The sequence below is a fragment of the Budorcas taxicolor genome, chromosome 3, assembly GCF_023091745.1.
Source record: "Budorcas taxicolor isolate Tak-1 chromosome 3, Takin1.1, whole genome shotgun sequence".
NCBI classification, from domain to species: Eukaryota; Metazoa; Chordata; class Mammalia; order Artiodactyla; family Bovidae; genus Budorcas; species Budorcas taxicolor.
Genome location: NC_068912.1, coordinates 115,746,888 through 115,763,722, shown reverse-complemented (window position 1 = coordinate 115,763,722; position 16,835 = coordinate 115,746,888). Strand labels below are relative to the sequence as shown.

The 16,835-nt window shown below is 52.9% G+C and overlaps 1 protein-coding gene across 2 annotated transcripts in view; it reads right to left on the bottom strand.

The window, feature by feature from the left end:
- Positions 1–16,835, bottom strand: part of AGAP1 (ArfGAP with GTPase domain, ankyrin repeat and PH domain 1) — a 568,353-nt gene that overhangs the window by 369,119 nt on the left and 182,399 nt on the right. For both annotated transcript variants that reach the window (XM_052638291.1, XM_052638292.1), the window contains exons 2-3: positions 9,697–9,755; positions 3,590–3,677 (exon numbers count right to left, since the gene is read on the bottom strand). In XM_052638291.1, coding sequence (XP_052494251.1) covers positions 3,590–3,677; positions 9,697–9,755 — 147 coding nt within the window. The remainder of the gene's footprint in view (positions 1–3,589; positions 3,678–9,696; positions 9,756–16,835) is intronic.

The window sequence follows — 16,835 nt, the reverse complement described above, 5'->3', positions numbered from 1 at the left end:
TGAAAGCGGACGTAACCTGCACTTGGGAGAAGGCTGGGGAGGTGAAAACAGAAGGCCCTGACCACCTTCTCCCTCTCAGGCACCTAGAGATCCCCCCACCATGGGTCAGAGTGACACTAAAGGACTGTTGTTCAGTCGCTCAGTCGCATCCGACCCTTTGCCACCCCGTTGACGCCAGGATTTCCTGGTCATCACCATCTCCCGGAGCTTGCTCAAACTCATGTCCACTGAGTCAATGATGCCTTCTAACCACCTCATCTTCTGTCACCCCCTTCTCCTCCTGCCCTCAATCTTTCCCAGCATCAGGGTCTTTTCCCATGAGTCTTTGCATTAGGTGACCAAAGTATTGGAGCTGCAGGTTAAGCATCAGTCCCCTCCAATGAATGTTCAGGGTTGACTACACTAAAGGTTTTTTACATATTGATTAAAGCAAAAGGACAGCCCTGTGCAGACAGGAGGCACGCAGGGAAGCCCCAATGAGCTGTGTGCACAGACAGAGCCCGCAGCAACATGCCTCCCATGGAAAGCTGCTGCCCTGTGGAGATGGCAGTGTGTCACTCCAGTCATTGTATAAGAGGCAAGGGGGATAAATCGGTAAGCTTCCCTGGTGGCTCAGTGGTGAAGAATCCTCCTGAAATGCAGGAGACTCAGGTTCAATCCCTGGGTCGGGAAGATCCCCTGGAGAAGGGATAGGCTACCCACTCCAGTATTCTTGCCTGGAGAATCCCTTGGACAGAGGAGATAGAGGGCTACCATCCATGGGGTCCCAAAAGAGTTGGACGCGACTGAGTGACTAACCCTTTCACACTTTCAATAACAACAGCAAGGAAATGGGAGGGTCTCACAGCTCACCCAGAGTCCAGACCCCTCAGCCCAGCACCCACGACATAACACCAGCAGCTGTGCCCTGATCTGACCCTTTGCTGCAAAAGTCGCTGTGGATGCAGCTAAGCTGCGATGGCACCACTGGCTTCCGGCACCCCCTGGAAAGGATCCCTCTGCTCCCACATTCCCCATAAACCTGGGTGGTGACACGGTGCCCGAAAGCTCCAGAACATTCACTGCTGTCAAGCTTCTCGAGGAAGCAAGCATGGGTAACTGATGGATGTTAAGGCGTCTGGCAAGGATTGAAAACACTTGGCAATTACAGGTTCCCGGACCAGAAGCAAGGACTCTTTATGTGCCAAGGCTTTTCTCACGCATTTCCTTTCAGAAACAACAAATTCTGGGCCCCTCCTGCCACCACGTGGGGCTTGCCCCAGCATGTGGATGTCAGTTCCCTGGTCTGGAGAAGAGATGCAAAGATGCATCCACCCCGCCCAGTCCCAGGGTGGTGGGCCCTGGGAAACGGGCTCATGTGGGGCTAAAGACTTCCAGGCACCAGGGGGCATCTGCTTACGGTTCCTCCAGGACCCGGAGGCCCTGATGCATGTCCACGGCGGGCACCCCTGTAGGCTGCTGGCAATGCCAAGAATAATCCCTTGACCCGGAATCAAACAATGAGAGGACAGGTGGCCAGGCGGCAGGGCCAGCCCCTGAAGGTGAGAGCAAAGATCGCGGACACTCTTTCCTTTGACCTGGGAGCACTTGGGCACCGGCCCTGCTGAGTGGTGAGACACTTCCCTGCTACAGATGGAAGAAAGGACGTCCCGAGAGTGAACTCGAGATGCTTCCCCTCTTTACAATCGAGGTATTCTGAAAATCATGTGACACCATGAAATTCGCATCGTTATGAACTACTGCCTGAAAAGTGGAGAAAGTGGGGCTACTAAGATGGCGTGTCTGGGTCCCCCCACTGGGGATGGTTTTACTTTTGATGCACAAACACGCAAGAGAAAGGCTTCCATGTTCATCAGAATCTAAGGGTCCACCACACAGAAAGCACAGCGAGGCCCAAACGTGACGGCAGACACTGAAACGGCGAAAGTCACAATAATGACAAAGCAGCACCCCGGACGGGGGAAGGGGAAGCTGGCCACGGGCGGGAGACCTGGGGACCCCCGCCAGCCACACCAGACGTCAAGTCGGGCAGGAGAGAGGCCAGTGTGTGGCCGCGAAACCAGGGCCCAGACCACGTAACCGCTAGGGCCCCCACCCCCGAGTGAAGCCCAGGGTATCCTGGGCCCACAGGCAGCCTGACTCGAGGAGGTAGGGTCAGCAACCTACACAGCCTGTCCCGAGGAATAAGCAGAAACCCAAGAAAAACAATCTCTAAAAGACTCTTGGGTGTAATCCAGGTGACCGCGCCTAAAACCCGCACTCACGACAGGAAGGCACATGTACACCAGCACACCCCGAGTACAGAGTCCAGGAGAGGGGAGAGGGGCCGCCTTTACTGCCTCTGAAGCACGCCACTGTCCAGCATCTGTATCCATTTCTCCGTGGCTAGGCATGCCTTTCCTCCTTGACTCCCACATCCAAGCCTTCACCTCTAATCTCCCTGCAATCATCATGTGGATATGGATAACAGAAACATGGCCTTTTCCCTCACGTGTCCACCGAGAATTCTGCAAAGTCAAGGCAGAGCCCCAAACAAAGGTGGCCAGAGAATTCCACCTTCCACACACTTCGCAACGATTACAAGGTGCCCAGCAACGAGAGTTAAATACTAGAACAGGTGTTACAGGGAACATGGGAAGCTACTCAGAACTACTGCTAAGAAGACATCTAAGGGACCACAGGGTGAAATGTTTAACTTATAAAAAAAAAAAAAAACACAATAAAGGGTAAGATGAGAACAAAATAGGATGGATAACACAGAACGAGGAGGCAAGGGAGGACTACAGTACAGAGTTGGGTCTCTCCTCGCTCTTCAAACAAGACAAGCGCTGCCATGAAGGAAATGTATAGTTACCTGCATCCATATCTGCAAAGAATGGAACAGCCAGTAAGAAAAAGAAGGAACCAGAAATTCAGTGTCTCAGAGTTGGATTTTTAAAAGGTTACACGGAGAGAAAATATAATTTAGAAAACGGTGTGTGTACACGCTAGCTGGATCTGGGGGGACACGGAAGCTGCCTGGTTTCCTAGCCTTGCTACTGTTGTTTCATTTACAGCGAAAAACAAAACGTGGATATGTTAAACTGAAGAAGTAAAAGCCTCATGGCAAAAGAAACAGCTTATTCTCATGCAGAAATGATTACTCCATGTTTAGAATGCAATATAAAGGGGGAAACATACTCAAACGTATGGTGGTGGTCATCTGAAGTACTCGGGTCTGCAACTATGGAACAGTCCATACAAATTACATTATAAACTCGACATCCAAAGTGAAGACATGTCCGAGCAGTAATATTTAAAGGCACTGACACTGGACTCATATGTGAAGGGAAAGAACCACCAGGTAAGAGGCATATTTAACAGTATTTATGGTTTGACTCTATTGCTCCCAATGCCAAGACGAAGTTAACGTAACTGGTTGGCTAACAATACTACCGAAAAAGCAACATAGCTACGGATTTCTACTGCTTCGTGTTTTATTCTTTTTCTTGATATGGGATACATGACAGTCACGATTTAGAATATGCTAACGAAAACCTCGGCCAACTAAACTCTCTTGAGCTGGAGACTGTCTGCCAAAAGAGCATACCTTCGGGAGACTCCTCCTGGACATACGTGCCGGTCAGATAGCGGTGCACCAGGGCCGACTTGCCGCTGGCCAAGTTACCCACAATGCCCTGCAACACAGAAATGGACAGTCACTAAGGAGCGGTCAGTGTACCACGCTTTCAGCAACCTGCAAACAGACAGGGGTGGAACGGACAGCAATCCGAAACAGCATCTCATTAAATTCTTCTCCGGGAGAAAAAGGGATGCCAGCACCCTCAATTAACATCACACATCTCTATCAGTCTCCACGGCCTGAAGAATCAACATGGTTTGGACACACGTTGGCTGTGGTGGCATTTTTCTAGATCCCATGAGTGCTGGTTACACTGGGAAGGTGCACAGTTGAGTCAGCCCACCAACATGCATTGGGGACCCTCAAAACTCTCAACAAGGCACGAATGAGGTTAAAGAGGACACAGTGGCAGTACTGGGCCATAAAGAGATCAGGGGACATTCTGATACATTCCATCACGACCTCAGGGCAGGATCAGGAGTCCGGGAGGAACAGTGTCCAGGAGGGACTGGAGGGGAGAAAGCCGCACCAAGCAGGACAGGGGTGGCGAGGTGGCCTGGTCTCTGGACACAGGGTCCCACACTGCAGGGCCGAGACGAGGACACACCAGGGGCCCGCGTTCATCCTCCCTGAAACAGGCTCCAGAGAGATGTGAGGGACCACTGTCCCAGCAGGTAGGAATGCACCATCTCCAGGGGACAAGGCTGGCTTTATCCCACCTTCCACCAGAGACAGCTCCCCCGTGGACAGCTCCCCACAGCTGACACGCCTGGACGCAAGGACCGCCCCTCGGGACGCCCCCGCCTCTTGGGAGCTCACCCCCCACCATCTTCTGTGTGAAGACCCTCCTGCATGACAGCCTCTTCCTCCCCCACTAGAACTGCGCCCCCAAAGCTGTGCTGAAGCATCAAAATCAATCCCTGCTTAGGAAAAGCAGGACAAGAGCTCTGCCCCGTACAGTCTCCTCCCAGGAAGAGTCTGCCTCTCTCCCCCGCCAGCCAGGCCTCCGGGGCACACCTTCTCCCTCCCTGCTCACCCTGAACCACCCCCCAAAGTTTTTGATTCTATGGCTTCAAAGACACTGCTCAAGGTCACCAACAACTATGGTTTCTGAAACCCCTCACCTTCCCTTTGCCCCGACCCAGCTCTTCACCAGAAGCTGTAGATGAGGTTCTCTGCAGACTTCTGCCTTGGGCTTCCTCTTGGAATTCCGTCTCAGCCATGTGGGCTCCTTCCCTAGGATCCCCTGGATCCTGGATTCTAAAGCCCACTGGAGGGAGCCAAGGCCACATCCCACCTCCTCGTAAGGAGCTTCGGATTCCCACTGTCGTGTCTCAGCCCCGCCCCCGTTCAGGTAAACCAACACACACATCCAAGGCTCTGAGTGGACACACCTGACTACTCACACCCGCCTGGAGGACAGTTTGTGAGCATCTCCACCGCTGCACGGGGCAGGCAGTGCAGTCCAGCCACTGGCGCTCAGGACAGCCTTTAGCTCGTCACCCTGCCTGGGAGCTCCCCCTCCTCACCCCGAGAATACCAGAGATTCTTCTACGATCAACACTGCAAAAATGCAACACTCTCATTTCACAACTCTTGGGAAGCCTCTCACTCTGGCTACAGGCTGGAGTCCAAGAATTTCATGAGCAGAAACAAAGTGTCCCCTCCGCATCCTTACAATCAATCTTGCTGGAGGCACCCTGGCCAGGAGGGAACCACACCCACGCTTCACTCACTCGGGCCCTCCTGCTCTACTTCACCCAAGAGTTTAGGGTGGTCTCCGTGCTTCTCTGCACACCCAACACACTGTCCACTGCTGATGTTCTTGGCTCTACTTCCCACCACATCACGTCCCCCAAGACCAGGAACTAGGTCTCGGATACTGGCAAGGACACTCCTCTGTGTCCTTACACTCAGGAGTTTCTGGTCCCAACGAAGTGCTGGGAAATATGGGGGTGGGTGGGTGGGTGGGTTGACGGGTGGGTGGGTGGAGTGGATGGATGGGTGAAGTGGGTGGATGGGTGAGTGAGTGGGTGGATGGGTTGATGGGTGGAGTGGATGGGTAAAGGGTTGTGTAGATGGGTGGATGGGGTGGACAGGTGGGTGAGTGGATGGACAAGTAGGTAGGAGGGAGGGAGAAGAGAGAGATGTTGGCTGGTTGGATAAATGGATGATGGTGCCAATAACTAGGACAACAAACAGATTAATAAAACAGAACACATCTGACATTATTAAAATCCGACCTAAACCCCTGAACCCATCCTGTCCTTCCCACCAGTCAGGCTCCTTCCGTCCTCAACTTGCCCTTTCCTGCTTCACGGTCCGTGTGCCAGTGACCAAGCGCCACGCTCAGCCTCACCGACTCTGGACACCTAGACGTTTCCCCACCAATCACTGCTCGAAACAAACTCTTATGCATGCCTCAGCCATCAGTTCAGACGTCACCTCCTCTGAGAAGCCTTCTTAATGACACAGCCTCAAATAATGCTTCCTTCCAAAGCTCCCTCACCGCCCTCCTCACACAACCAGCCTGCCTCTTACCTCTGTTTTCCCAGCATCGTATGTTGAGGGTCTGACTCTCTCCAGTGCTGACAAGGGACTGGCTGGCTCTCAAGTGGGCCTGGTCCTCCACCTCCCAGCACTGCCCAAGGCAGACGCCTGCCCCCCACCCCCACCCCACAACACTGGGCAAAAATGAATGAATGACTTAACACCAATGAGTAGAAATGAGATGCTTCATCACTACGGCTCCAAGCTCCGGACCATGTGGACAGAACCTAAATAAAGCTGTTTCCTTCCTGATTGGACTCCTGCCTTCCCTTTGCCGTGAGCCTCTATAATCTGAGAATTTTCACCTATTAATTATTCTTTTGCTCAAGGGCACCTGCTGTTTGTCAGCTTCACGCTGAGAAAATCCAAAACAGTATGCCACTGAATTGAATTTTTAATTAACATTAGGCTGCTTCTTTCCCGAGGAGGAAAGTGCTCGAAATCAAACTCTATTCAGTCTGTGTTTTCTATGTGTGAAAACATTCTCTTCTTCTGACACGTCAACAATTTGCAAAGAATTAACTCACCCCTTGCAAGGATCAAATCGCTCGATTCCCCACAAGGGGCAGGGGGGAAGGTGTTTTATTTGAACTGAATGGTCACCTCAGACACCTTTTTATGTGTGTACACCATGGGCTTTATTTTAATTTGAAACACTGGCAGAAACTATCAGCCAGCTGTGAGGAGAAAATAAAACAAGGGATGAAAATGCTCTTTAAGCTGCAAAGCTGTGCTGGGATCTGTGAACAGCTCCTGGATACAAACCAGAGAAGAATGGAATCGAGCCAGTCTCGGTCTCCAGGCTCAGGAAGAAGCAAGGTAACACGGGTAAAGGTGCCCTGAAACTTACAGAATCATGTGTTCTGGTGGCAACACGTGACCACTGTGGGCCTGGGCATCCTCGGGGCAGAACTGTCAACTGTCAGGCCGTACGAGGTGTCTTTCTAAATTGATTTCTCTACTGCCCACACTCCACTGCTTACCTGCTAAACACAGAGTTGGCTGAAGAGAAAATTGAGGCTTTTGGTTAAAAATCCCAGTTGGGAATTCAACGAAAACACACGAACAGGATGTGACAAGTTGTGGACTGATGCCCTCCTCTACGAGGCCAGAGATATCAGGAGTCCTTTCCTTTCTGCTTGGAGGTGAGCGGTCAGCACGTGATGCCTGCAGACATCCACAGGGACCCGAGTGCGGACCCGTGGCAGGGAGTCCGAAAGCAACCGGCCATTCATCATCTCCCCACTACCGACCCCACCTCGGGAAGCAGACAGCCCGGCGCTGCCCGTCTGGAAAAGAAAGCCAACACCAGGGAGTTCCCTGGCAGTTGGGTGGTTAGGACTTGTTACTTTCACTGCCGAGGGCCCAGGTTCAATCCCTGGTCAGGGAACTAGGGTCCCGCACGCCGGGCAATGGGGCCAGCAAGAAAGCAAGCAAACACTGACATTTTTCTCTTTGATAGATTCCAGAAGATTTACGCTCAAACAAGATCTAAAGAGTCCACTTGAGGCCTGCTATTCTGTGATGGACCTGCTGCATTTCTGAAGCGGAGTCGGGGATCTGAGGGGCACTGACCTAAGGGGCCTCCTGTCCTGGGGGCCGCACCCAGCAGGACACAATCGTGGCCCTGTGGTCACACACAGAGGTTGCCCTTGAACAAAGGAGCGTTTCTGTAGACGCTGGGCACGCCTTGGCACGGAAGGGGTCTCCCGGGGAGGCTGGGCTGCCGGCTGCTCCTCCCCCCAGCAGGAGGGCGCCAGCGGGGGTCCTGGCTGGCCCCACACAGCTCGTGGCGGGGTGGGCAGGCCCTTCCCCAGAAGGACTCCAGAGCCCTCTGCATTTACTTATCCACGAGATGCAGTCCGCCCCTCCTGTGAACTCCAGCCAACTTCACGAGAGAGTTCTGTTTCAGGATCGTAAATCCACCTGTTAACACGGCCACCCCACCCCCCCAGGCACTGATTCCAGAACACTGCATGCTTCGGAAACACCAGCAGAGAACAAGTCTGGGTGGGAGGCACCCGCAGTTATCATGGGCTGGTGTGTGGCTCTGGCAGAATCATCAACACCTTCAGCTCTCCAAACTGGGTCTAAACCAGAGGGTCTGATCCTCAGATGACACCTCAATCCTCAATTCCCCACCCGCACCAGCCACACTGGCTCAGGAGGGCCGATCTGGAACTAGGAAGCCTTCCTGGAAATCTGAGTGGCATCCCTGGCTGCTGGACCGAGACTGCTGACGGCACTTCCTGGCCGGGGTCCGTGGGGTTGGCCCTCTGCCGGGGGCGCATCTCAGCGCACGCGGGGTGGAGCGGCGCTGTCCCTGGGCTGGGCCTGCAGAACCCACACGTCTAGGGAGCCCTGGGATGGCGGGCCCCGTGGTCTCCCCCAAGGAAGGTGTCAATGGGGAGGCTCAGACTCTCACCACGGTCAGAGTCCGCCACGTGAGACGTTTCACACACAAACACATACAACACATAACAACATCATAACAACACATACACACACACATAAAAACACACACAAAACACACACACACATACAAACACATATACACAAAAAAACCACATATACACACACAAACACATATACACACAAAAAACATACACACACACAAACACATATATGCACACACAAAAAACCCCATACACACACACACAAAACACATACACACACAAAAGAACACCTATACACATACACATATACACACACACACATCCTCCAAATGCCACTTTTCGCACAGCAACGTGATCATGTAATAGTTCTGTTGGTCCTTGTTTCCAGTTTAAGGTGAGGGGTGCAAAGTGTGGAAGAGCTCAGAGGTATGACTGCAACAGACCCAAGTTACCTTTTACTTCAGTCAATTTCTAAGCTTTAAATCTCCAGGAGATAGTGGAGGATAGAGGGGCCTGGCGGGTTACAGTCCAGGGGGTCGCTACAGTCCACAGGGTCGCCAAGAGTCAGATACGACTCAGCGATCGAACAGCAAACAAAGCTTTGAGTAGCCTCGCTGAATTATTAAAGCTCACAATGAGAACAAAGCTTTTTTCACTGCTCCTTCGTTAACAGTACATAGCCATATTTTCTTAATAATCAATTACAATTATGACGATAGTTAGCCACAGAGACTTCCCATGACATCCTGCAAAGGACTAGCAAAGGTGTGGGTGGGTGGGTGTGTGAGAGATAAACCGATGAGTGTCTCTTGCTCACTGAAACACACACACACATAGGTATGAGAGAATGGCAGGGGGGCACGCAGCCCTGCACACAGGCCATCTGCCTGGCCACCCATCACGACCATCCCAGGCACCCTGGGCTCCAGCCCCAACCTCAGCCTCACCTGCGCCCCCTACTCCCCAGGACACACCGGATACACCTCTGGGCCCCAGGGGAGGAGACGGCCCCCGTGATGAAGACGTGGGGTGCTCACAGGTCACGCCGCGCCTCTTCCTGGGCCCATTCCGAGGCCCCCTCCTGCAGGTTGAGAAACAACCAGGCTCAAGGCCAGAGCGACCACTCACCACTTTGAGCTCCGGGACGGATCGACTCAACGTCCATTCCTGGCTGTTCACGAAGGCATCTGTAAAACAGGAGGGTGAACGAGAGTGAGACGCCGTGACTTAACGGAGGGCAGGGTCAGACGCCCCCGAGGTGCCAGCTTTCAAACCAGAAGGACACGGAAGACGGTCCAGCCCCAGCCTGGAATCTCATCCCCTGAGTTGCTGAGATCTATCTGCCTGCCACACACGGCTGCTCTGACACGGGTCTGTGTCCTGTCTGCTAAACCTCATCACACACTCCAACCCAAGACCACCAAGTCCTGCCCCAGCCCTTTAGGATCCACGCTGCCCTGGGCGTTCAGACCTTTCTGACCCTAAGTGTGGGCCACTTGGAGGACAATGGAGGCTCTGGGTTTTCTGAAACTGAGCCTGATGCCAGGCAACTTTAAGCCTCTGGGTTTCCCCTAAAATAGTAGTAACTTGCTTAAAATTCCACCAACAAAGTTACAGTAGCTGATGGCTGGATTTTGAAAATTCGAGTGTTTACAGCATGTCATGGTTTAGAAGACCTCTGAGCTGGACTTCTGATCCTCAACGACACAACAGACACTGAAGATCCAGTCAGGACACTTCGGGGTGACATGAGATGTGTCGGAAAGACTGGGGGTGCCCAGCCACTGTGCGGCCCACTGCAGGGCCTGGCCCCCCAGTCAGCACTCTCAGGGCGGCCTCCCCTGACAGTCTCTGCCTCTCACCCCCAGGTGTATGGGTGGAGGTGACCGCCCCACAGGGAGGACCCCGACGACCTGATTCCCCATGTCCCCCACCTGCCGTTTCCCTTCATGGCACCCCACCCCCCCACCCGCTCTGTGTACTTAGGGACGGACAGACGGAGCTGGTAACGAACATGGCGGCTGCCCCAGGGACCCCCGAGCGGAGGGCCTGCCTCCAAAGGGCCTTCAGTTTCCACGCCTTTTCTGAAAACCCCCAACTCCTTCATGCTACATGACGACCAGAAGTCAAATCACAAATGGCCTAAAAGTAAAGTAACGCCAGGGTTTCAAACAGGTGCCTGACTTCCCAACCCAACGGATGTAGGAACGGACGCAGCGCCACCGGGGGCATCGCAGAGAATGACCAGAAAACACGTGGAGAAGACAGACGGTGACACGAAGAAACAGACACCGCCGGCCCCGCGAAGGCGGAGGCTGCGGTCTGCCGGCTCAGAGGCCTTCCTCGTACTGGGCAGAGGAAGGCCGGGCTGGGGGATCAGGATTCGATGGGAGGCGCCAGGCAGCTGCAAAGGGCCTCTGAGGCGCAGCTGAGAGCTGGCGGGGACCGGGGTCCAACAGCAGAGACGCTGGACTTCGGGGACTTGAACGCCCGGCCAACTGGCAGAGTGAGTGGGCCCACTGGAAAGGAGCTCAGAAGGGAAGATGCTCACTCAGGAAAGGGAAGGGCAAGGGCCACTGCTCCCTCCATGGAAGGGAGCCAGCTGGGGGCCACGTGTCAGGGGCACACATTAATCGGGTACCTGCACACCCACTCTTTGGCCAGCGGGACCACCCTAACGTGTCCCAGACAAGCTCTCCCTGCAGACAAGTTAACCATGGGTGCTCTAGTACAGGGCCCGCCTGAGCCCTCGTGTGCACTCAGCACACAGGAACCAACACCACACCTTCCCCGCAGTGAACAGCGTGATCAGAGAGGTCACAAAACACTCACTGTCTGTCATCAGCTGATCTCAGGGAAACGGGAACGCGGACTGTAGGATTGGGGGTGGGGCGATTCCAACGGTCCAGGGAAGTAGATGCCAGCTGGTCCATCAACATGAAATACCTGGGCCAAGAATGTCTCCCAAAGCCGGGCTGTTGCCTGCTTGTAACAGCCCAGGGCTGGTTACATGCACGTGGATACATTCTACGTGCTCACTCAGTCACGTCCGACTCTCTGCGACCCTATGGACTGTAACTGGCCAGGCTCCTCTGTCCATGGGATTCTCCGGGCAAGAACACTGGAGTGGGTTGCCGTTTCCTTCTCTGGGCTACATTCCTGTAAGGAAGGCTAAGCCACCAACAAAAGCCTCAGTGTACCAAAGTGCAACCATCCCGAAGCCACAGTGATGTGTGTGTGTGTGTGTGTAACACACACAACCTTGTCCACGCTGAGAACGCTTCTGGAAGCATAAATACTTCACAGTTGCTGATCTAGGGTTAAGGAACCAGCCTGGGGACAAGGTAATGAGACTTTCTTGTCATTGCCACCTTTCAGTAACCCTCAAATTTTACACCATCTGGCATATAAAAAAAATTTCAATAACACAGCTTTTAATACTCTTAATAGGAAAACAAAGAGGGTAAAGTGGGAATTAAAATGAGCTTCATTCACTAATGCTCAGCTGATTTTTAAGCACATGTCACCAAAAGATTATGTTTATCACAACAAATATTACATATTCATAATAAGCAGGGCTCCATTAAATAAAGACAGTAATTATATAAACACTGGAACAAAGTGTGCGGTGCCTTCTTGCTTGCAAATAAATTTTCCCTCGAGCAGAATACATTTGCTCGTGAGAACTAGATTAATGAAATTAATCCTTAATTTAACTGACCAGAAACAACACATCTTCCATTTTAAAAGATGCACTTTAAAAACGTTCGTCGCCTCCATCATTGCCCGATCAGGACAGAACGCCGTCTCCAAAGAGGTGAAATGAAAAATAACAAAAGACGCAGCAAAGGGGCACCCGCCAGAGCCTTCTACGTGCTCCTCCTCTACGGATCGGGGCCTTTCCGAGGGCTGCACTCGCTAAGCGGGGATGACAGAACTGACAGCACGTCACAGGGTGAGCAGGGTGGGGACTGTAGGGCCCAGACCAGCCAGCTGCCCTGTTTAAGGTCGTGATCTGGGCACGTGATCTGGAGAAGAATTTCCGGACAGGAGGCAGAATGAGAGGAGAATACAGGTCATTAGAGTGGGAGACGCTGTTAGAACAGCAGGCCAGCTCAAGGGAGAACTGCCGTTGACCAGAGAGCTCCTCAGTCCACTTTTATACCCAGGGTGCAAGGAGTGGGGTGGGGGGTCTTGTGGGTCCTTTGCTGATTGGACGCATATACTGGGTCGGGGGGAAGAGTAAGGCACATACCTTCTCCCTGGTGGCTCAGCTGGTGAAGAATCCGCCTGCAATGCGGGAGACCTGGGTTTGATCCCTGGGTTGGGAAGATCCCCCAGAGAAGGGAAAGGCTAACCCTCTCCAGTATTCTGGCCTGGAGAATCCCATAAACGGCACAGTCCATGGTGTCACAAAGAGTTGGACACGACTGAGCAACCTTCACTGTGGGGTAGGAGGGGAGACGGGTTATGCTCCTCAGGAGGACCTAAAATCCGTGAAAGGTTACGACACAGGGGAGGGAAGGACGATAAGGGTCTGGTTTTTCCCTTCCTGCATTCCAAGACCCTCCTTGGTCTTATCTGCCCTTCAGTCCCTGGGTCACCACGTTTAAGTTCCACGGTGCAGCAACCCTCGGAGGATAAACACACATGCTCCTGGAACACGCCCTGGAAGCCTGTGTGTGCGCCTGGGAACGCCTGTGCACGTGTGTGCATGTTCTCAGAGCAGTTAGAATCCCAAGTCACATTTCTGAGCTTCACTCAATGCCCCACTTAGAGTAAAACAATATTAAGAAAACGCATTCCCGCACGCTGATGGAAGCACAGCTGATGTCGTTCATTCAGTCATGTCTCTTTGTGACCCCAAGGACTGTAGCCCGCCAGGTTCCTCTGTCCATGGGGTTTCCCAGGCAAGGATACTGGAGTGGGTTGCCATTTCCTTCTCCAGGCGATCTTCCGAACCCAAGGATCAAACCCTGTCTCCTGTGCTGGCAGGCGGATTCTTTACCACTGAGCCACTTTGAAAGCCCCTGGACTGGAATTTTGAATACAACATGGCTGGTGACCACTGATTGACTGCATTTAACCTGTGACACTGAGGCCTCTTTAGAAGATGTCACGGCGGGGCTGGCAAGTGCCCAGGCTGCAGAGGACCCTTGGTAACTGCCCAGCAGAGTTTAGGAAAGGAAGGTGGTTCGTCATTTCTTATCATTAACATGGCTCCACTTCAGATTCCATGTTATCTTTTCAATTTAAATCATTAACAGTGAAAAGAAACGCTCAAAGAACACCAAGATTGGGGAACTAAAGTAACAGGGAACTTTTATTAGGAATGAAAAACCCCAACTATTAGCTTCTTCAGAACAGAAATCTGGAGGCAGTCAGAGAAAGAAAGCGGCCTCCCTGCAGGAGGTGGTCAAAGCGACTCACAGAACAAGAGGTGTTTGCACGAAGGGGAGGGAAATCAACATGACTCAACATGGGGTGGGGGAACCGCTCAGCCCAGTTCTTCTAATATGCATGCGTGCTCAGTAGCCCAGCCCAGTCCTGTCTGACTCTTTGCAACCCCATGGAGCCTGCCAGGATCCTCTGTCCATGGGGTGCTCTAGGCAAGAATACTCGAGTGGGTTTCCATTTCCTCCTCCAAAGGAATCTTCCTGACCCAGGAACCAAACCAGCATCTCCTGCATTGGCAGGCGGGTTCTTTACCACTGAGCAAGGACCAAAATACCTGAAGCTGAAGGAAAAGACACCAGCCCCCCGATGTCACCCTGGTATGCCCACAGGCCACATGCATGGCATGTTATTATTTTAGGACTTGAGAAAGGCAGTCCCTACGCAGCTAAACACAGATGGCGGTAGAATTCTTGACCAGCGTAACTCTAAGACAAAGCCCAGTGAAGGTCAGATTGTGGAAGTGCACTGTGTCCACACAATACACACTGCTGTGACGCTGAGCAAGCAGGAAGCTGCCAGATCCGCACTTTCCAAGGAAGGGGCGCTTGGCGTTCGGACGGGCAGTGCCGAGCCCCAAGAAACACGAAATTCACACCATCTGAGTCACCCACTTACGGTGTCATCAGCAGTTTGTTGTTGTTTTACATGCAGCTTTCATTCATTTTAAGTCTTTTAAAACAGACAACAGTGAGCCCTAAAGGTGAAATACAGATGTGGGGAGACTGTGGCGTGTCAGTGTAGGTCCCGCCCTGGTAGAGAGGTACCGTTCTGGGGAGCGATGCTGACGATGGGAAGGCGGGAGGACGTGGAAGGATAAGGGAAGCTCTGTTCTTCCCTCTCGGTTTAATCGTAAACCTAAAACTACTCTGAAAAAATAAAGTCTTAAAAGACGTTTTTACAAAGTACACATATACGTGTACACACACACACACACACACACACACACACACACACACACAGAGTAAGGGGGTGCCAAGTCTGGACCTGGAAGACGGCCGAGGCAGACGTACTGACACCACCACACTGGATTCACTCCTGTTTTGGTCCTGACACTGCTGACCACGTGGGTCACTGAGTAACAGGCATTTACACACACAGTGCCTGAGAGAAGGACACTGCTGGGAGCCAGCTCCGGCGCCGCCTGGCCCGGGGGAGCCCCGAGGGCGCCGGGCGGGGCTCCTGCCGATTCCAGCCAGCCTCCACCCACAGCAGGCGCCTTAACAAAAGACCCACATGCCGCACATCTGGACCACTGGGCCCCGACCACCTCGGCGAGGTCGGGTGCCCTTGGTGCCCCGAGACTCTGCACTTACTTCTGAGGGAGGTGGCCTTGAGGCCTTCATAGTAAATCTGAATGCCTGATGCAGGAGGAACGTCGTCATTATACAAACACTGGAGAAAACCCTTTTTCTCCGGGCTGGCTTCCTCCTCCTCCAAGCCGGCCTCCGTCCTCCTCCCATGGGCTGCTGTTTTCCCACACCCACAGGCACCTGCATCAACGTAGCACCTGCATCAATGTGGCCTTGTCCCCTGCGGAACAGGGTCCACCTGGCTGTGCCTGCTGACCTGTGGGGCAAGGGCAAGCAGACAGCCTTCCACGGAGGGGCTCAGACAACCTGCAGCTGGAAGCAAAAGCTGCCACCATCCACTTGGCAGAGGAAGGACTTGGACCCTGTGGGGGGCCCCCCACTGCACCCTGTCCCCCAAAACGCTCGTGTGCACCCTGTCTCTTCAACAGCCTGAGCCCCCTCCAGAGGACACACACAGATCAACCTCGAGGGGTTCAGGAAGGCATCTTAAGCGTGCACCCCCCCAGACACCCCAAAGTCCCCTCCCTGTTCTTCTGAGGGAGATACAGCCACAAAGGACTCAGGCTTATTTCAGAAAAAAGCCTCTCTCCTCGGCAGAGGCTTTTCTGGGCCACTGGAGGAAAGCAAAGACGGAGGGGGCTTTCCTTCAGGAAGCTCCCCTTCAGGGCCACGTCCAGCCCTATCCTGGCTCCTTCTTCAGAAGGGGCAAGACTCTGCACTCCACGGAAGGCTGCCGATACCCACACAGGAGGACAGACCTAAGAGCAGCGGGGGCAGGGAGCAGAAACAGACACAAATCAGATCCAGCAACAAAGCGGCTCAGCTGTTTGTTTTTGCTCCCAGGAGAACTGTGCCGTCTCCCTTGCCTGGGACTTTCTTAAAATTCATCCCGACTCCAAACTTCCTTTCAATCTCTGCTTTTCAATAGCACTTAAGTGAGGGACTCAGCCCTGGTCTGTTTTCAAGATTATTCACATGCAGAACAGCGCCTTTAACCAGGAAATGTAAGGCTCTCCTTATACCCTACACACACAATAGGCACCCAAGCCATAAAGGCTCCCCACTTTTAATCCCCTTGGACCAAAGAGAACACAGAGGGTGTGGGTGGGCAGGGGCAAGGACGGATTCCCAATTAACAACTTGCTGCCCTTTAGGGATTTTGACCTCATCAACTAATTCCTAAGTGCTAGGAACACAGGTGAGAAATCGTCCAGGAAATAATCACCTCCTACTGGGCAGAAAGCCCACCCGACCCCTTTTCCCCTTGGTACTGTTGGACTATTTCATATTACTACAGCATCAACTCTTCCATTCTCTTTACTTGACTTGGTGGATCAAAAGTCTTAAAACCAGTTGGATTTTGCAAAGTCGCTAAAAAAAATACTTCCTGTCCAGCGATTTCTTCCAAAATCTTGGGAGTTTATTTATTGCAGGGGATGAAGACGGCTGCAGACTGTATTAATCTCTGGGTTCCACCAATAACCAGGAACCCTGAGTTAA